The sequence below is a fragment of the Trachymyrmex septentrionalis genome, unplaced genomic scaffold, assembly GCF_001594115.1.
Source record: "Trachymyrmex septentrionalis isolate Tsep2-gDNA-1 unplaced genomic scaffold, Tsep1.0 scaffold27, whole genome shotgun sequence".
Lineage (NCBI taxonomy): Eukaryota > Metazoa > Arthropoda > Insecta > Hymenoptera > Formicidae > Trachymyrmex > Trachymyrmex septentrionalis.
In genome coordinates, this window is record NW_017305430.1 from 667,284 (window position 1) to 683,982 (window position 16,699).

Genomic DNA, 16,699 nt, shown 5'->3' on the forward strand with positions numbered 1-16,699 from the left:
TATATATATTGTTTCAGCTATATTATTATATTAAAATATGCATATTACTTATTAGAGTTCCAATGTTGCGCAAGCAATTTACGAATCGTCGTGGTACAATCATGACAAGATTTTTCAAAAAAATTTAAATTTTATCTTGCTAAGAAGTCAAACACCAACAACCGTCTCTGTTTCTATCCTTCCAGCTTTATCGTTACAATTTTATGCATCGGTAAGGTTTTAGAAATCAAAAAAATTTTTACACAGTTAATATTTTACCTCAGCATAACTTTTTACATTACAAAAAATCAAAAATTTTGAAAATATTTTATGTAAACTCTGTCTAAAAAATATTAAATTTTGATAAATTACAAAAATTTAATACAAATTTTTAATACAAATTTTTTTTTTACTTTTATTAAAATTTTCCATTTTTTCTTTCATATAATCATACTATTATAATCATACACTAATCAAATACTATTAAATCAAATAATCATACTATTATATGTGCGTACACAAAAAATATATTTTTTATATATAACAAATTTAATCGTTATACATAAACGTACCATCATTAATGCTTCTAAATGTACAAAAATTTTTTATAAAATTTTATCACTATGTACATATTTTTCATTCTAAAGCCAGAACATATAAACTAAAGCTATCATTTTATATATTTTAGTACGTATCAACAGCTTTTTCTTATTTAATGACATTGCGAATGGTATTTGTGGAGAACAATGGATTCAAGAAATAAATTTAAAGCTATGTAAATTCTTTTAATTTTTATTTTTCAATAGTATTATATTTTGCATAATAGAAGATCTTGTAGTATTGTTAGCACCAAAAAATTCTGATATACTTATTACTTTTTTCATATTAGTAAATATTAATTAACATAAATCTTTAGTAAATATTAATTAATATAAATAAAACAATTTTTTAAAGTCATTGCATTAATTGTCTTTTTCATCTTTCCAAATCAATTTTTCATAAAATTAATTTTATCATGAACTACACTTCCTTCAATCTGCAAATAAACGTACGTTTGCGTTTTTTTGGTAAAATACAACCCAATATTCTTGCCATGCGCTCTTGCCAATACTTCGCCGCACGTCTAGCAATTGCAATCAGCATGCAGTGACGTTGACTGTCTTTTCTTCGCTACAGAAGTTTACTAATAAATTTTTCGTTAATGATTAAGAAACTAACAAAACGATAAAGGACTTTTGCTATTCAATTTATTCATTCCATCTATCTACGAGAGATGCATGGCACCAGACATGTTATATAATGGTTTATTTAATAACTATTTAAAAATAAATATTAAAATAAACTGTCTTTAAGCTGATGAGATTTTCAGTGTTAAAAAATAGCTTAAATTAAAAATTAGAATTATATATTAGAATTATATATTAGAGAATAAAACGTTTCTATAATTTAAGTATTTTTTAAATAGCGATTTCCATCATTCGTAAAAATTAAGTATATATTCAAACCGTATTGACTGCATCAAAAATACTTCTCTACGCTTAGTCGGCTGATCTAACGAGAACAGTAAGTTTAAATATAAATAATTATCTAAAACTGAATATCATAATAGGTAAAAATATGTATTTTTTTAATTTATATTTCAAACTACGATTGTTAAGATTTCTATTATTCATTGTATTATTATAATCAAACTGTCGAGTCGCAAAAGATTATATTAAGTATTTTGCTCCGACATCAACGACTGTACAAGCTATAATCATGTCTGTTTCTGATTTATTAAAAATTTTAATTTCTTAACTATATGCTTCTGTAAGAGAATGCTTTGCAATCTTTAATCATATACAGGTATATATTAAGTACTCTAAAAGATTTTAAAAAATGATTCCTCACACTAATTCAAGACAAAAACTTCGTATATATGATCATATATCCGAAATGACTTATATAGTTTCAAAGATACAAGATGCTAAAGTTGAAAGAAAAATTTTATTTTTTCAAAAATTTTAAAAATCAGTCAGATTATTTTGATGAAATTTTGTATATATATTTAAAGTTTCAGTTATTGAAATTAGGCACATAGCCACTCCTCCAGATTTTAACCTTCTACTGGAGGAGCATGAAGAACTTAATCTTTCTCTGTTACAGCTAAAACTTCTTAATCACCGAAACTTCTCAATGCAAAATATCTTCGTTTCCCTTAACTCAGTTGGATTTTATCGTATCTGGATACATACTCTCTTTCTCAACGTTACGATAACACTGCTCGCAGTTCTAAATATATCGAAGAGGTACGTAAAAATGTCGCACCCGCAGTAATCGAGATCTACCAATGATTTTGTCATGATGAACAATCTTCCAATAAATAATTCAGATTTCGTTATTAAAAAAAACATTGAGTTCATTAATGCACTGCAGTAATTATTCAAAAAAACTACAATTTATAGAGCCAACCGCCAAACAACGGCAAATGCAAAACCGCATATATTCAAAATCTAGCGGTTCATTGCCCGACCTTCTCTTATCGACTAACTTTCTCGAATATGTTTCCGCAAATACTAAGCACAACTTAGTCTCACAACTCCAACGCGAAGTTAAAAAAATGCAACATTATCTCCAAAATAGATTTGATATACCTATAGCCTATTGCACTGTTCCACCTATTTCTTTCATGTAGAATAAAATCTTCCCTTTTCTCACAATTACATACACAGATTGCGTGAGCGTGAAGACCATATTTTTAACACCGTTGTATAGCATTTCAGTGAAACATATGTTACTTCCTGCACACTTATTTCCTATCGTAGACAGGACATACATCAATAAAATTATTAGGTAGAGTACAATGAAGAAGCTATTGCGTGTTGAAAGTCTATAAGTTAAAACTGCTTTACTGTAGTTCGTACAGAAATATAAAAGTATGTTATATATAATGGAATAATAGACAAATTATAAAATAATGTTTCTCTCCAATATTTACGACGAAAATAGGTAGTATATATGATTCATTTATGGTTATTTTACTGTGCTTTTTGTTTTATATTTCCTACTTTTTGCTATTTTTTACATCTTGTCTTTTTGTTTCTTATCCGATTTTTTGTTTTATGTCGCCCGAGATCAAAGTTAACGAACTACGGAAGAAACAGGAAACACGTAGCAAGAAATGCAATTGTCGATAAAACGATTGCAAAGGGGAAAAAAGTAAGAGGTAAAAAGCAAGAAACAAGAAACAAAGAGCACGTTGTAGAATAGGGTTTAGAAACTCAAAGAGAGAAATCTTTTTTAAATTTATTTCTTACTTTCTTATATCTAAAATATACATGAACATGTTAGATGCGTTCATATAATTTCTCGAACAATTTCGGGAAATTATGAAGAAATCTTACTATGCATGCATATACGTATACGTTTTTACAAGCAATGAATATACGTTATAACTTATTAAATTTAAACACGCAGAGCTATTCGTCTAATGTACCATATGCGTCATCATAATTTTATTTATGTATACCCCATGCGAAATGCAAGAATACATGTTCTCGAACAGTAACTCCCCTTTACTACACCCTTTCATTATAATAAATATTTGCAAATGCATGTGGAGCGTATTCATTACATAACTACTCGCGGAAGAAATTTTATTTCCCTGTAATATCAATTTGCAATATAACATACGTAACATACGTAACATACCTCAGTCATGCGAAGAAAGGTAACGTTAAAAGAAGTGATCTCCGTAGTGAAATTAAGTTTATTCCTAGTTTGGGGTTGGCCTGAGCCACATAATGCGACAAAATTGAAAATGTTTTGTGTGAAACTGCATCATTATTTGGGCATAATTATAGTAATAGGTCTACAGGTACCATTAATATATGGTATAACAAATAATCTTGACAATCCTACTGTCTTAACAAAACAAGTTCTTATGTTAAGTAGCGTTATTCAAGCTATGTTAAATTTTATTATTCATATAATTAATTACCGTCATATACAGGTAATCAACATTTATCTATTTAATATTAAAAAATTCATCCAAATTAAATAAAAACTCATGTTTGATTACATATTTTTATATATACTAGTAACAATTATTTCAAGTAATTACTTACAGAATGTTACTTTCGAAATGATACAGTTTTGTGACTTGATGAAATTGCATGAAGAAATTGTGATTCAACGATACATTGACAAGTGTATTATATTTCATGGTATATCTATATTTATTTTCTACTGGCTTACGTTCACAACTATCGCAGTGATACCTGCTTTAGAGCATCAATCATTTCCAACAGTTGCCGAATATCCATTTGATGTATCTTATCAACCGTTAAAAGCAATAATTTTCATACAACAATCTATCGCCGGAATAATAGTAGCAGGACAACTATGCATAAATATTTATATGGCTCTGTTGCTGTGGTTTGCATCGGCAAGATTTGAGATGCTGACTAAACAACTAGAAAAAATTACAAATATCTATCAGTTGTTCAAATGTATTAAAAAACATCAAAAATTGCTCAAGTAAATGTCACAGTGATTGTCTTACGTAAGAATAATCTAGTTCAAAAGTTTTAAATAATCCTGACGTAATGCATTTATTCAGGTACGCAAAGAAAGTTACAATTTGTGCTGCTCCTTTCGCATTTGTAACTATATGTTGTAGCTCGGTTGGCTTAATAGTAATATTTCTTTTGCTCATTAGTGTAAGTACATGAAACATTATATTACGTATAATTCTTTTCTTAAATTTATGCATATAAATATACATAATAAGTATCATGATCATCAAACATGCTTAAAAATTTAAAATCATCTTAATACACACGATTGAGTCATTCGTTTACTGTGCATTTGTTTTCTTCGAAATACTAATTGTGTTCCAAAATTCACTGCCAGCGCGGAAAATTTACAGTTTACGTATACTATATATTTTCAACACTGACAGTGAATTTTAAAACAGCCACTAAGAGCACCTAGCTAAATAATACTTTCCCTAAAAAAAATTTGACAGGTTTAATGCGTTACCTACATACCCTTCAATAAAGGTGGTTCACCTTTAACGAATAATCAGTCACGAATAATCCATTGCGTATAGAAGAGGATTTATCTGTAGCTGAGAAATTTTTTTTTATATAATTTTATCTAATTCTAATTAATATACTTAATTTATATTGCAAGAATTTCAAACAAACTTTTAAAAAAATTAAAATTTAAACAATAATTTTGTGCTAATATAGTCGAGCATTGCTATCATATTTGCGTTAAATGCAAATAATATTTAAAAATGGTATAATACTCTTCTAATTAGTTGTAGGTTTTTTAATGTCATATCAATCCCTAGCAACTCAGCGGCTCGCGTAAAGTAGCCACGGTAGTGTCGCTGCGCGTATCTTAACGCCGAGACATTACCAGTGTCTCCAGATAATAAAATACATTGTTTAAAATCTAAATGCAATTTACCTTCTAGTTATACCTATCTATGCATATTAAAAGAATTTTTAAGGTTGCGTTTCAATATTCACTGCCAGTACTGAAAATATATAGTATACATATTGTGCACTATAGCTTTTCAACGCTAGTAGTAAACATCGGAACGCAGACCAAGTTAATGAATAGTCCATATTAAAATTTTTTTTTCTTGCAGTTTGGAATGTCAACTTTAAAGATATGAAATATATTTTTCCCTAAATTATATTTATTTCAGAGCTCTAAATTTTAATATGAAAAAGTCATTTCTGCCATTTTGTCGCCTGTAATTGTTGTAACATTTGTATACAATTTTTTTTAAATACATAGGATGTCCGGTAAAGACCGTAACAGTGTTTAAATACAGATTCTCGAAATCATATTAAAATAAAAATCCTAATCCAAAATGTCGAGACTATAATAGTTCTTAAATTATAAGCATTTAAATTAGCGAATATATCGCCTAAAATGCGCATTTATAGGTGTGATTGGCATTTTACGTTGGCGTTTATCCACCACATCTATACGAATTTTAGGTAATATGATTCACTAACTTTAAATGCTTATAATCCAAAAACTTACAAAAAATTATAGCCTCGACATTTTGGTACTAGAATTTTCGTTTCAAAATGATCTCGGGAATCTACCTTTAAACGTTGTTATGATCTTTACCGGACACCATGTATAATTTTACATGCTTTATATACATATGTACATATATATATATATATATATATATAAAGATGTTACAGTATATACAGGGTGTTTGAAAAGTAATGATAAATCTTTCGCATAGGGGCAGAATGGACTAAACTAAGAAGAAAAATTCTCTACCATTTTACAATTTTAGTAATAATTAATAAGATATTAATTGTTAAATTGCCGAAAATTCTATAGTATTTGAATAAAAAATTATTAAAGACCAATTTTCGGCAATTTTTAGCAATTAATACCTTATTAACTATTACTAAAATCATAAAATGGTAGAGGACCTCTCTTCTCAATTTAGTCCATTCTGCTTTTATGCAAAAAATTTATTATTACTTTCCAAACTCTGTATAGATATTATCTAAGAATTTTTGTATACTTGTAAAATTGATGCAAATTAAGCCGGAACCCGAGCAATCTATCAATACATAATCCTTTACTACACAACAACTACATACTACTTAACAATACGATGATTTTTCGATCCTGAAAAATCATCGTATATATTAAGGAATAATCTAGATATTACGTATATAAGCAATCATATCCTCCATCATTATATCCTTCACGAATTTATGCAAAAAAAAAATAATTTTAATTACATAAAAAAATTTTGGTAAAAGCATCAATATATGGAAATAACACGTACATCAATTTTTTAAATAGCATCAACCTATATTACTAATATTCCAGTTTTTTGGAATGAGTATAATAGGTATATCAGAAGTATTTATGTATACTTGGCCAGCAGAACATTTGATGTATACGGTAAATAACTAATTATTTAAATCTGTTATATTATAATTCATTTCATTATACAAAATATTTATTACTTTTATATGTTTATTACCTAGAGCAAAAATGTCGCAGAAACAGCATTTCATATGCTCGAAAACAATCATTTAATTAAAATGTGGAAATGTCTACAAATTATTATAATGAGAAGTCAAAAACCAGTAACGGTTTCAATGCCTTGCTTTCTACCCGTATTGTCTCTTAATTATTTTACATCGGTAAGATCAAGTTACAAATTGATTTAAAAAAATAAAGTTTACTCATACATATTGTATTTCAATTTATGTTAATTATTTACCCCAAGAATTCTTGGACGTCCAAAATATATGTCCTAAAAAGTCCCGTTTATGTCGCTATATGTTAAATGCCTAAAATACGTCCCAAGATAATGAAATTATTTATATAGATATTTTAGGAATGTCCAAAATACGTTACTAATATGTTCAATTTTCAAATAGTGCGCAAACAAACGTTGTCAGAAAGATCCGAAGACTAACAACTATCAAACAACTTTATATATTTTCATCTTGCAGCCCAATAATTATTCAGTATCCTTCTCTTTGTTTCCAATAACTTATAGATCAGAAAAGATGAATAATTTTCGAATTAATATAATCTGTGCCATTCGGAATTGCGACAATTGTAAAATAATAGAGGACTTTTCTTCAGTCCATTCTGCTTCTATGCGAAAGATTTATCATTAATTTCCAAACATCCTATGTACAAAGTGACTTAAAAATTTTTTTTAATTTTTAATTATTATTTCAAACATTAATAATATTTATACATATAAATATTATCTTTTACGTAATATTTTTTCATGTATTTATGTACAAATATTATTGTAAAAAATTTATTATTTCGTTAACATAAAAAAATATTTGTTATTATGTGTTACAGTATCTTTCAACTATACTCTCCTATTTCACTTCACTGCGAGTAATGATGGACAATGATAACAATTAAATATACTAACACAGTTGAAATATTTGCTTTTGACAGTTGCAAAATTTTTATTATTAGTATTAGTACAATTGTATAGTATAATAAGTTTTTATAATCATGTGTGGTTACTGAAATATAACTATTACTACTACTACTTCTCTCTCTCTCTCTCTCCCTCTCTCTCCCTCTCTCTCTCTCTCTTAAAAAAATTGAATTATTAAATTCAAAAATAATAGTAAATTGAATTAGAGTGTTATTATTACAGCATTATTGATAAATATTTTACTTCAAAATTTATAAAAAAAATGTATACGCTATTCACCCATATATTTTCAAATTCTACTACTTGCATTAATCTCTAAAAATAACAGAAATAGAAAATATAATATTCTGTAAAAATTAAACATTATAATAAAAATTCCTGCTAAGAAAATTCTGTGACAAAAATAAAAATCGACGCCTACAAGTCAAATGTATAAGGAACAGTATCAGAGGCATAAATAGAGTTCCTAAGAAACGAAAATCGAAACAACAAAACATAAAAAAATCTTTACACTTTTTTTACATTTCGTTATTTCAATTTTTTGCTATTACTCTCCTCTTCAACTTACGCTTCGATTTTTCAGAGATAACTCCAAAGAAGAACTAAATTTCATAGAACAAAACAATTTTGATTTGTGCAAAATGTTTGCTTAATAGAAATACGAAAAAATATATTAAGTTTTTTTAATCCAAAATATATTATATTGTAATAATTTTGAAAATGTATTGTCTAATTACAATTCAATATTATCTAATTACAATTTTATTTAATTTTAACCCTAACATAAGAGATTTTAATTTTTATTTGAAGACTATTTGAACTTTTGAAATATAAGAAAAAGATTTTCTAAATATTCAAAACAGTTTTAAAAGTTTCAAAGACGTAGACTATAATACACATTTTACAAAATTTGGAATTTCTTTTAATATGCGTTTAAGAACCATTAAAGAATAAAAGTCAAACATACGTAGCTACATTGTATTAAAGCCATTTATTAGAATCGTTTAAACGGCAATTAAATTGAATTGAGTAAAAAATCTGAGCCTTGCCATATCTAGTATTAATTTCAATTTGTTTCCGATGGTATTGTTCAAAATTTTGCAGTTATTCGAGAGTATTTATATTCTAGCAATTTATTGTCAAAATGAATTCAGAGCATAATCTTTTAATTTCGAAAATCCAAAGTAAAGTTTAAAAAAGATAACATTATTCCTATAATAGATTTACTATATCTACCTGTAACCCATATTGCCACCGTACCTATTTCCTTAATATAGAACAATTTTCCTTAATGTTAAATCTTTCTTTTTCTTAAAATTGCATATAAAGGTTTCGTGAAGACCATATTTCTAACACTGTTGTGTAACATTTCAGTGAAACAAATGTTACTTCTTATACATATGTTTACTTTCTATGGCAAACGATATACATCGATAAAATTATTACATAGCGTACAATAACGAATGCTACTGCGCGTTGAAACTCTATCTAAGTTAAAACTACCTTATTGCAGTTTTCATACAGCAAACAAAAACTATATTATATAGAATAATAGACAAATTAAAATAATATATAGTTTCTCTGCAATAGCTACGATGTGAATATACATAATATATAAGTAAATATACATAACGTACGTATCCGATATATCATAGAGAAATCTTCCTTTAAATTTCTTTTTTACTTTTTGTTATAATATGTAAAATATGCATAGACACACGTAACATCTTTGGGAAATATAAAGAAATTTTATAACGTATACATATTTTTTTAACGCTCTTATAGGCAGAGAACGTTACCGCTTATTGAATTCAAACACGCAGGGCTATTTGTCTCTCACATACATTGTACGCGTCATGATAATTTTATTTATGTATACCTCACGCAAAATGGAAAAACACAAGAATGCATATTCTCGTCCAGTAACTCCCCTTTGCTACACCCTTTCATTATAATACATACTTGCAAATACGTGGAGCATATTCATTACGTAACGGCTCGCAAAAGAACTTTTATTTCCCATAATATCAACTTACGCAATACGCTTACGATATACGGAACATACTACAGTCATGCGAAGAAAAGTGATGCTAAAAGAAGTGATTTCCATCGTAAAGTTAAGTTTGTTTCCAGTTTGGTGTTGGCCCCTGCCACAAGATGCGACAAAATTTAAAATATTCTGTGTAAAACTGCATCATTATTTGAGCATAATTTTAGGGCTAGGCCTGGTGATACCATTGATATATTGTATTACAAATTATCTCGATAATCCTGTCGTCTTAGTAAACCAAATCCTTGCAATAACCAGCATTTCTCACGCCATTTCTAACTTTATCTTTGAGATAGTTAATTATCATCGCATACAGGTAATTAATATTTGTCTATATTTATTATTTAACTATATTTAATATCAAATTATTATCTATATTTAATAAAAAAATTTACATGCAAATTAAGAAGATTCACGTTTTATTATTACAATATATTTATATAATTATTTAAAATAACAATTATTTCAAGTAATTATTTGCAGAATGTTACTTTTGAAATGGTACATTTTTGTGATTTGATGAAATCACATGAAGAAGTTGTGATCCAACGATACATTAACAAATATACCATGTTTCATAATATATGTCTATTTTTTATCTACTTTCCTACAACAATCGCAATATCTGTTTTATTGCATCAGCCATTTCCAGTAGTAATCGATTATCCATTTAATGTATCTTATCAACCGGTAAAAACAATAATTTTTATACATCAATCTATGATGGCAATAATGATAGCAGGACAATTATGCATGAATATTTTGATGGCTCTATTATTGTGGTTTACATCGGCAAGATTTGAAGTTCTGATTGAAGAGCTGAGAAAGATTACAAATGTCTATCAACTTTTCAAATGTATTAAAGAACATCAAGAATTACTCAAGTAAATACCACAACTATTGATATAAAGAATAATCTAGTTGACAAAATTTTAATAATTCTGACGCGTTATGCATTTGTGTCAGATACGCGAGGGAAGTTGCGATCGCTGCTCGTCCTTTCGCGTTTTCAACTATATGTTGCAGCACGGTTTGCTTAATATTAATCTTTCTTTTGATTATTAAAGTAAGTACATTAATATTAAATAATATAATATTATACTTGTATATTTTCTTAAATTTATATATATCTTTATCGTTATATCCTTCATATTTATGCAAAAAGGAAAATACTTCATAAAAAAATTTTAGTGTAGAAGCTTCAATAGAAATAATATGTATATCAATAATATGTATTCAATGGAAATAATATGTATATCAATTTTTTTAGCGTGAATCTACAGCGGCGATAATCCAGTTTGCCGGAATAGGTATAATAGGTGTATTAGAAGTATTTACGTATACTTGGCCAGCCGAACATTTAATGCACATGGTAAAATATTTATTACTTAAACTTGTTATGTTATAATTTATTTCCTTTAAAAAAATGTTTATTACTCAGAACAAAAATGTTGCAGAAGCAACGTTTAATATGCTCGAAAACGATCATTTAATTAAAATATGGAAATGTCTGCAAATTATTATAATGAGAAGTCAAAAACCAATAACAATTTCAATACTTTGCCTTCTGCCTATATTATCTCTTAATTACTTTACATCGGTAAGATTAACTTTTAAGATGATTCGAGAATTGCAATAATTAATAAAAAAAAATTCAATCCGTTTTTCCGAAATTCTATTTCATCCATTTTACCCAACGAGCAATACTGTAATTACGCTGTGAGTCACTTTTATATACACAATTAAAAAATTGATATGTTCATGAAAATAGAGTCGATACTTCTAGCATTAAAGTGCATTCCGTTTCGCGAAATCTAGCGAAGCTATTTTTTATGTACATTTGAAGTTTAGAAATCATTTCAACTGCGGTACAATCTAATATTTTGTAATTGTTTGAAAAATATGCATTTAAATGTAAAATTGATCGCTAAATCTGAAAATGATAAAATTAAAAAAACGATTAAAGTAAAATGGTAAATGCATTTTTTGTAAAAAAAAAATAGCTCAAATTTTTCAAATTTTTTTAAAAAGTTTTTAAAACGTTTTTTTTAATAATATTCATAAAAGGTCAAAAAATACCAAAAAATTTTCCTAAAAATGCATGTTTTCAGTATTTTACTTTACTTCAATCACTTTAACTTTGTCATTTTCAAATTCAGCAAATTTTACATGGATTTTCAGACAAATTTTCATCTTACATCGTAGCCAAAATGACTCTACTAAACTTTAGTGGTGCATAAAAACATAAATAACTTAATTTCGCAGAATGAAACTTCGATACTAGATTTCTCTATCTTCAAGGATCAATTTTTTCGTGTGTGAAAAAAATTATTTTTGTTACATAGCGTTATCACATATTCTGTATATTATAGGTATACAGATTATATGTACCTTTTTAATATTATATTTAAAAATATAAATAATATTACAGTCAAATCTCCTTATTCTTTACTTCCCTTACTTTGCCATTTCTCTTCTTGCGTTCATCATATTTTATTTGCGTCACCACTTTATTAAGCATTACTTTTTTAATTCGCGTATAGTTAAGTAGTCATACAAATAGTTATAAAATGAGAACGGAAAGTAAAAATAGCAAATAACATAAAAGCAGAGAATAAGAAATATTTAAGGTTGTATATCTTTTAATAAAACTATCTTATAAATAATTTAACTATATATTTATTATTATGTGTTACACAGTATCTTTCAACTGTACTCTCTTATTTCACAACACTGCGAGTAATAATAGAAAATTAAATATACAAACACAATGTGTTGCAGTCAAAATACTTGCTTTAAACAATTAATGTTGGCAGAAAAAGTACTATATGTTTTTATATTGTGTTGCAGAATTGCCGAAATATATACTATTACTTCAGGTATTATTTAATTCAAAAACAGTAAATTGAATCATAATTGTTATTATTATAGCACTAATAATAAATATCACTTTAGGATATATAATGTTATATTAGTTTTATTGTAATATATTTTCAATTATCTCTATTTGTTATCAATCTCTGAGAATAAAAAAAATAAATTATAATTTTGAAATATTATACATTATAATAATAATTTTCATATATTATTTCCTAAATGTAATATTATAAATAGTATTAATTTTTTCACAAATTGATTTTACAATCGTTATTAATGTAAAGAAAAATTCATAATCAATATAATCTTCCCTTTAATTACCTCATTCATACTGTCATAATTCACAGTGTCACAAAAAAAAACAAAATTAAAAATAATTAAAATAATGAATATTTACTGTAGGCTACATATATTGATCCTCTTTTCAAAAACGAAAGTGAAAGTTAATTAAAAGAAGGTACGCGTATCAATAGACGATGATAATGCTAAACTTTTTACTATAATAGTATAGTATTACTATTTCAACTATTTTAACATGAAATTTCAAGCACAATAAAGTTTATTTCCATCTTTATTTCTAAAGCATTTTGATGAAACTAAGATTGCATCAGAAAATTTTATCATGAATATCAGAAACAATTGCTATAGCATGTAGCAACGACCTTCAATTACTTGCATATTCCATGACTTATAAATCATTCTCAACCTAGTATTCATCACATTACGTATAATGATAAAAAATAATAGTGTTCAAGAAAATTCTTTTATGCTTTCAAAAGAAAGAATTCAATGCACAAGGTACAAAGTATATATTAAATTAATGCATTGAATACCTCTTGCAAGGAGTGTATACTTCTTTTAGAATTTATAGTAAGTAATTCTATAGATATTTATAGAGTATAAATCTGCTAGGTAATATCATTCTTCTTTTACAAGAATTACATCGTAGAAATATATTCGAGGAAGTCCATTAGAACTTCGTTTGTATAAAATTTTCTTCTATGTACATTCGCTTATTGTAATACTGCAATTCTTTTCCAAGCAAGAATTTTTTACGTTTCTTGTAACGCGTGCACATGTATATGTGATATATATGATCATGAAGAAGAGCTTGACATTAAAGAAGGTGATCGCGATAGTAAAGCTAAGTTTGTTCATAACATGGTGCTGGCCTCTTCCAAAAGACACAGTTAAGCTTAAAATTATTTGTGCGGGACTATACCAATATCTGTGTCTAATTTTAACTTTAGGTCTAATCGTAGGACTAACGAACACGGTTAAAAACCATCTAAATGATCCTCTCATCATGGCAAAATCAATAATCATAATATGTCCTATGGTGCATGTTGTTTGCAATATCATAAGCTGTAAAATTAATTCACGTCGTCTGCAAGTAATTAATATAAAATATATTTAGTAAGAGTGAAATTTTAAAAGCGAAATATCGGATGTAAAATAAAGCTTATCTCAAGACATGCTATTGCATGTATAATACCGGTCTAATCGATTTCAGTTGGTAACTTTCGAAATGGAAAATTTCTGTCAATTAATTAAACCTCACGAAGAAGCAACTATTCAGCAATACATTAGCAAATGCGTTTACTTCTATGGTGGTTCTATGCTTTGGATTTATTTAAGCGCTGTTTTCGTCATCACTGGACCGGTCACGTTAGATCAACCGTTTCCAACGAACGCCGAGTATCCGTTCGTCGTTTACCAGCAACCATTAAAAAGTATTATATTCATGCATCAGTCTTTTGTATGTCTTCAAGCTTCTGCTCAGCTATGTATAAATATTTTCATGGCTCTTCTGCTTTGGACCACCTCAGCGAGATTTGAATTATTAGTCAAAGAGTTACGAACAGTCACCAATGTTCATGGTTTAGTTCAATGCATTCGACAACATCAAAGATTACTACAGTAAGTATTTTAAAATATTTATATTAGGCCTGTTCTTTTTATAGATCCCAAAACTGAATATCTTGCACAATTTATTTTTTTGTCTTTTTCTCTGCAATGGTTGTGCTCAGCAAAAAAAGCACCTTTACAACTGTTGTAAATTTTTTTAAATATAATTCATCTTGCTCTTAATTTCTAACATTGAATCTAAATGTATAAACCAATTATATTAAAGAATTTTTACAACAGTTGCAAAACTACTTTTTATAATGGACGCAGTTAATGTGAAAAGAAGATAAAGACAGAAAATGAACTGTGCAAGAAATACCTATAATAGGATATGGAAAAAGAAACAGAACAAGCCTATTATTATAATCATAGAGATCAAATTTAAAATAAAATATTCAAAAAAATTCAAGCATACCAAATATAAACTGACTTAGAAAGTAATATATACTACAGATAATTATAATAATGTTATCAAACATATATTTTTATAGACCATTATTATTAAATATTTTAAATTTATATTATTAAATTTATATTATTAAATTTATAGACCAATATTATTAAATATATTTTTTTCAAATATAGTCATATTTTAATTTTATATTTTAAAATTTTTGCATTGTCATAAGTAAATCTATTATAGCTCTCTAAACAAGATTTCCAATTTTAGAAATATATCACAGTTATTTTAATATTAAAAATGTCGCTTTTAAGTGATATATCTATATTACGTCATCTTCAACTGTATCTTATTAAAAAAGTAATTTTTTCTAAATTTACTCAGCAAGATTTTATCGCACTGTTTTCTAAACTTTTGGAAAAATTTATATAAAAACAAGATTAACAAGATTTTAACAAGATTATTCAATATATTCATCCATTTTAGATATGCACAAGAAGTGATTGCTATAGTTCGCCCCTTTGCATTGACAACTATAAGTCTTAGTACTTTTGCATTAATAATAATAATCGGTCTCATTTTTATTACTGTGAGTATTATAGTATATTATTAATGATAATATTATTAATAATATTGTATATATGTTTTGTAACTTTAAATGTATGTGAAAAAGAACTAATTCTCTCAATTTTATATTCACATTTATTCCTTTTTATACTTTGTGTGTTATTTATTATTATTCGCATATTCTTTTCGTATATTATTATTATAATATATTCTCTCTAGAAATTAATTAAGACTAAAAATTTTATAATAAAAATATGAATGTTATTATACTACTATAACTTATGAATTATAAGCAATTAAAGAGTTGGTCATTCTAAGCCAGTAAAAATTGCATATAATAGTTCATCTTTCACTTCTTATTAATTTTTAGTTGTTTAATAAGAAAGACATTATGTAAAAATATTTCCAGTCACAATGATTTCATTTTTTATCAATTATCCAATAAAACAAAATTTGCGTCTTTTGAATGAGGTAAAGTATTTTAACTTTAAACTCTATACGATGTCAACAGTTAATATTATTCATTTCAATTATTACTTTTGCTAATTTTATAAATTATTGTATTTAAATATTTTTGTATTAAAATTTTTTATTTTAATTAATTTCCAGAATTATTTTTTAAAATATTGTCAACAGTTGTGTGATAGAACAGTATCTACACTGAGAGAAAAACTATTTGGTATATTTGTAACTATAATTACATATTACTATATAATTACATATTACGATATGATTATGATTACAGTATTAGTAATAATAACTCTTACGTATACATGACTATAATTATAATTATTATAACCATAAAGTTGATTGAAATTATCATAAAAAATTATTTAAATAACTATAATTATAATCATTTTCGGTTGCCAACTATATATATTAGTTGATAGAATTGTGTGCGTGTGTGTGTGTGTGTGTGTGTGTGTGTGTGTGTGTGTGTGTGTGTGTGTGTGTGTGTGTGTGT

The 16,699-nt window shown here is 26.6% G+C and overlaps 4 protein-coding genes across 4 annotated transcripts in view; all 4 read left to right on the forward strand.

The window, feature by feature from the left end:
• LOC108749177 (odorant receptor 49b-like) overlaps positions 1-223 on the forward strand; it is a 2,631-nt gene extending 2,408 nt beyond the window's left edge. The window contains exon 5 of the mRNA XM_018487716.1: positions 56-223. Coding sequence (XP_018343218.1) covers positions 56-223 — 168 coding nt within the window. The remainder of the gene's footprint in view (positions 1-55) is intronic.
• Positions 224-4,102: 3,879 nt separating this feature from the next.
• On the forward strand, positions 4,103-7,911 carry LOC108749151 (odorant receptor 4-like). Its single transcript, XM_018487685.1, has 6 exons — positions 4,103-4,184; positions 4,269-4,497; positions 4,580-4,679; positions 6,817-6,918; positions 7,005-7,163; positions 7,846-7,911. The coding sequence occupies exons 1-6, from the start codon at positions 4,103-4,105 to the stop codon at positions 7,909-7,911; spliced, it is 738 nt and encodes a 245-aa protein (XP_018343187.1).
• Positions 7,912-10,553: 2,642 nt separating this feature from the next.
• LOC108749152 lies at positions 10,554-12,740 on the forward strand. The gene is made up of 5 exons (XM_018487686.1): positions 10,554-10,867; positions 10,950-11,040; positions 11,254-11,355; positions 11,425-11,583; positions 12,684-12,740. The coding sequence occupies exons 1-5, from the start codon at positions 10,554-10,556 to the stop codon at positions 12,738-12,740; spliced, it is 723 nt and encodes a 240-aa protein (XP_018343188.1).
• Positions 12,741-14,388: 1,648 nt separating this feature from the next.
• LOC108749153 (odorant receptor 49b-like) overlaps positions 14,389-16,699 on the forward strand; it is a gene marked incomplete at its 3' end in the record, with an annotated part of 4,045 nt that continues 1,734 nt past the window's right edge. Inside the window, exons 1-2 of the mRNA XM_018487688.1 lie at positions 14,389-14,780; positions 15,655-15,757. Of these exons, the coding sequence (XP_018343190.1) occupies positions 14,389-14,780; positions 15,655-15,757 (495 nt within the window). The remainder of the gene's footprint in view (positions 14,781-15,654; positions 15,758-16,699) is intronic.

Excerpts from the sequence above, each read along its gene's own strand:
- LOC108749151 (XM_018487685.1), top strand. The coding sequence starts at position 4,103 with ATGATACAGTTTTGTGACTTGATGAAATTGCATGAAGAAATTGTGATT. Across the intron at positions 4,185-4,268 it reads CAAGTGTATTATATTTCATG|TTGCCGAATATCCATTTGAT; the intron begins GTATATCTATAT and ends CATTTCCAACAG. Across the intron at positions 7,164-7,845 it reads CTCTTAATTATTTTACATCG|TATCTTTCAACTATACTCTC; the intron begins GTAAGATCAAGT and ends TATGTGTTACAG.
- LOC108749152 (XM_018487686.1), top strand. The coding sequence starts at position 10,554 with ATGTTTCATAATATATGTCTATTTTTTATCTACTTTCCTACAACAATC. Across the intron at positions 11,041-11,253 it reads TAATATTAATCTTTCTTTTG|CGTGAATCTACAGCGGCGAT; the intron begins ATTATTAAAGTA and ends CAATTTTTTTAG. Across the intron at positions 11,584-12,683 it reads CTCTTAATTACTTTACATCG|TATCTTTCAACTGTACTCTC; the intron begins GTAAGATTAACT and ends TGTGTTACACAG.